The sequence below is a fragment of the Vespula pensylvanica genome, chromosome 18 (genome assembly GCF_014466175.1).
Source record: "Vespula pensylvanica isolate Volc-1 chromosome 18, ASM1446617v1, whole genome shotgun sequence".
Taxonomy (NCBI): Eukaryota; Metazoa; Arthropoda; class Insecta; order Hymenoptera; family Vespidae; genus Vespula; species Vespula pensylvanica.
In genome coordinates, this window is record NC_057702.1 from 79,984 (window position 1) to 84,035 (window position 4,052).

The 4,052-nt window shown below is 40.7% G+C and overlaps 2 protein-coding genes and 1 long non-coding RNA gene across 3 annotated transcripts in view; 2 read left to right on the top strand and 1 right to left on the bottom strand.

Annotated features, from left to right (window-relative positions):
* LOC122635589 (actin, alpha skeletal muscle) overlaps window positions 1-634 on the top strand; it is a 751-nt gene extending 117 nt beyond the window's left edge. Inside the window, exon 2 of the mRNA XM_043825971.1 lies at window positions 5-634. Coding sequence (XP_043681906.1) covers window positions 5-304 — 300 coding nt within the window. The 3' untranslated portion in view covers window positions 305-634. The remainder of the gene's footprint in view (window positions 1-4) is intronic.
* A 451-nt stretch (window positions 635-1,085) lies between these two features.
* On the bottom strand, window positions 1,086-2,467 carry LOC122635364. The gene is made up of 2 exons (XR_006328651.1): window positions 1,820-2,467; window positions 1,086-1,481 (listed from the first exon to the last, which is right to left on the bottom strand). It is a non-coding gene; the product is annotated as an uncharacterized LOC122635364 (long non-coding RNA).
* Window positions 2,468-2,877: 410 nt separating this feature from the next.
* The window catches only part of LOC122635590 (actin, clone 211-like), a 1,957-nt gene continuing 782 nt past the window's right edge, over window positions 2,878-4,052 (top strand). The window contains exons 1-3 of the mRNA XM_043825972.1: window positions 2,878-3,079; window positions 3,658-3,811; window positions 3,906-4,052. Coding sequence (XP_043681907.1) covers window positions 3,686-3,811; window positions 3,906-4,052 — 273 coding nt within the window. The 5' untranslated portion in view covers window positions 2,878-3,079; window positions 3,658-3,685. The remainder of the gene's footprint in view (window positions 3,080-3,657; window positions 3,812-3,905) is intronic.

The following is a 4,052-nucleotide window of genomic DNA, read 5'->3' on the forward strand; positions in this document are numbered from 1 at the left end:
CGAGACCGTCTACAACTCCATAATGAAGTGCGACGTCGACATTCGTAAGGACCTCTACGCTAACAACGTTCTTTCCGGTGGTACCACCATGTACCCTGGTATCGCCGATCGTATGCAGAAGGAAATCACTGCCCTCGCACCCTCGACCATCAAGATCAAGATCATAGCACCTCCCGAGAGGAAATACTCCGTATGGATCGGCGGTTCGATCCTCGCTTCCCTATCTACCTTCCAACAGATGTGGATCTCGAAGCAGGAGTACGACGAGTCCGGTCCTGGCATCGTTCACCGCAAGTGCTTCTAAGCAATTATATTCATATAAACGATTGTTATTGCTATATTATCTTATCAGATACACCCATAAATTCCGCACTATTTCATCTCAATCTACATGTCGATTATTTCGAGTTGGTACTTTTTAGCTACGACCACAAGGAATTCCTTATTAGTAGTAGCAATCGGTATTCTTTTTGGCAATAATCGTATATAACCGTCATATTGTGTGTAACCGTATGTGTGTGTGCGTGTGTGTGTGTAGACATGCATACAGATACACATATACACACGTATATGTATATATACACACAATTTCTACATCTCTATCTCTATGGAATAAATCAGACTTATATTTTCACAGCGGTGTAATCAGTAATCTTTCATTTGTTACCCTTTATACGCATTATTCGTAGGCATATTATATTTACGTTATCATTTCATTAACATTTCATAATAAGTAATGAAATTTAGATTTACTACTAGAGAAATACATTCGACTTTTATGTCTCGTCTCGTATATTATATTCAGCGATTTCTCTTGGCGGGAAATTATATTCAACAGTCTAATAATTCCTATGCCTTTTATAACCTTCGTTATGCAAACGTTCGAGATCGTAGATCGAAGGATACAAAATTCGTGCAACGATTAACGGGACGATTTGACTTAATGCGTGTACTGCACCGCTGTCATTTTCATATGTCAGTTTTTGGTTTTTATACGTTAGAAGAAAACTAATTGGACGATGAAGATTAAAGGAAATTAATATTCACGAATATTAGAAATCCAAGTACATGGTAAGTGGAAAATATTTGGTCAGAGGAACCGTATATAAGACGGATTTATTGAAACTAGTCTAGTCTACATGTAACTAAATATTTGCATTTTATAACCAACTAATTCTGCGTATGTATACAGATATGGATTATTTAAAAGGAAGAAAATATAATTGGCCGTCTACCAAAGGGAGAATTCAATCTAACGATCATGCATACACACTGCTGTACACCGGACAATGAGTCAGTAATGATATTTTTAAATTACCACGTCCTTAATGATGCATCAAGTCTTTCACCGATGTGGTTAACAACGATCCATCAGCCAATGCCCAGTGAAAATGAAAATCCAGGTAACATCTTAGTGGCTGTATGCATATTCAACGAAGAAAGTAACATTCGGATGAATTGTCCCAGTTTTATCGTCCGATCTGCAAATTTAATTTTGAAAGAGAAAGATCGTTTGATCAGGACTATTTACGCAAGGTCTATAATTTGTTTAAAATGCAAAGCGGTATCGTATCGATACCATCTTACATTCGAACTAATACTTTGCATGTTTGTTTAGTGAAATAAGATAAGCATAAGATACGTATATAGTTTACATCCTAACGTTATATTCTAACTCTCTCACGAATACTTTATCCATCGAAATCGAACTATCAAGAAGCAATTGTTTCATATATATAAGCTTTATAACCGATACGATAGTATTAATGTAAGAGAACTCATCGTTAATAATTTAATTTTAATCTCAGGAAATATTCACCCTCGTACTTGCTCGCATATGTCGGAAAGATGATCGATTTGCACCCATTTTTTCGTAAAGATCTTCTTTAAGTTAGTCACCGTAACGTATGCAAAAGAAGCACCATTAAAAGAACATTAGCAAAGACGTGGCCGTTTCGAGATTGAAACTCAGTAATGCGAAGTCAGCGAATCCGTCCGACGAATCGACGGCCAACATCGATGCTACTACAAAATGGTAAAGTGGGGAGAGGGCTCGATGGTGGATCGAGTATTTCTCGTCGCCCGGTACGTTTTAACGATACCAAATGAAAAATGATTATTAGGAGATTACTGTTTTTCCACAAAGATCAATATTCTCTCGAATATGTTCTTACGAATTACCTATGTTATCTCACATTTAGATCATCTTTATCATCCTCGTTAAGCCATTGCACAATAAGGAACGCGACATGATTTCTTATGTAAATATAAAACGCGCGCGATTCATTCTTATATAAAATCGCTTGATAATAATAGTAATAATAAAATGTATAAGAGGAATATATGATTACGTACAAGACAAATGACGTTTCATTTTGACGAAGATGCACGACTTTGACCAGATCTCACAACGTAGCCTACTTTGAACGTTGCTCTTTACATTTTTCTCTTTTCTTTTACAGAAGAAGTACTTTTAAAAACAAAGAAATGAATAAAGAAAGAACAACAAGAAAAAAGAAAAGAATTGTACGATAGTTAAAAGAAGGAAGGAAAGCGTAAACTGGACCATCGATTCTCGGTACCTTCGTTTAGGTGAAAAGCACCCGGGGAGGACGGCCCTGCGGTGTAACGAGTCCTTATTTGGATTCGGGAACCGTCGGGAATAGCGCGTCGTCGGCGTCGCGACGACCCGCGTCTCCCTCTCGACGTCGCTCTTAGGGCGACTAAGGACTAGGCGACGGCTGTGGCGGCTATGGCGGCTGCGGCGACGGCGGTGACGGCGGTGGTGGTGGTGGTGGTGGTGGTGGTGGTGGCGGCGGCGGCGGCGACGGCGGCGGTGGTGGTGGTGGTGGTGGCGGCGGCGGCGACGGCGACGGCGGCGGCGGCAGCGGACCGATGCGCGCGTTAACGTACAGCAGATTTCCATCTAAGGGGCGGATCGCTATTTTCGGCTTCGAACCGATATGGATAAAGGTACCCCACAGAGCAGACGGTGCGCCACTCGCCTCTTTCGGTCTCTTGCACAACGTTCGTCCCTAAGAGATCGTCGCCGATCCATTGAGTCATCCAACTCTGAACGGTAAATCATTCGACGGAAAACGCAAACCTTGCGCCTGTCTTTTTACCTTGCTTTAGACAACGCTTCTTCTTCTTCTTCTTTCTTCCTTCTTGCTCTACGCTTTCTACTATTCTTTCTTTCTTCTTCGAACTTAATTACGCGTAGATCGCCGATCTTGTGATTCTCGTGATCGCGATCAAGTGTATCAAGGGCAATCGTCGGTTCGTACCAACCAATGGCTTACTATTACCTACATTTTCACCGTGATTGAAATTTGTGCAAAGTGTAGTTTAGTAAATCTGGCATGGTGCTACGTGACGAAATAAAAGGATACCATGATGCACGAAACGGGCATGCTACTTGGAAATTTAGTTGCAGCTAGTAATCTGCCTGTGGATAGTAAAATGATATTTCAATGATTCGGTTTAACGTTATATCGTTTCTACTATTTTTTAATATCCAGTATCTAGATACAAACGGTTATTCTTTCTTATGAAATGAACTACCACCTAGCGAACTTTCGTATTCTACCAAAGCGATTGTCATAAGCGAATGTAAAAGAAAAGAGGAAGCGATTAATTTCATTGATTCGTTCGCAGAAAGAAACACTAACAACAGTCCTCCAAGATGTGCGACGATGATGTTGCGGCGCTCGTCGTGGACAATGGTTCGGGTATGTGCAAAGCGGGATTCGCAGGAGACGATGCACCACGAGCTGTCTTTCCTAGTATCGTTGGTAGACCACGTCATCAGGTACGTAATCGTAAATAATAAGTCGAAACCAATAACAAAAGTATCCTGAAAAAGAATGAACCGATCGATAACGATCTTACTTTTATAAATACAGGGTGTAATGGTCGGTATGGGTCAGAAAGACAGCTACGTGGGCGACGAAGCACAAAGTAAAAGAGGTATCCTTACCTTAAAATATCCTATAGAACACGGCATTATCACCAATTGGGATGACATGGAGAAGATCTGGCATCACACCTTC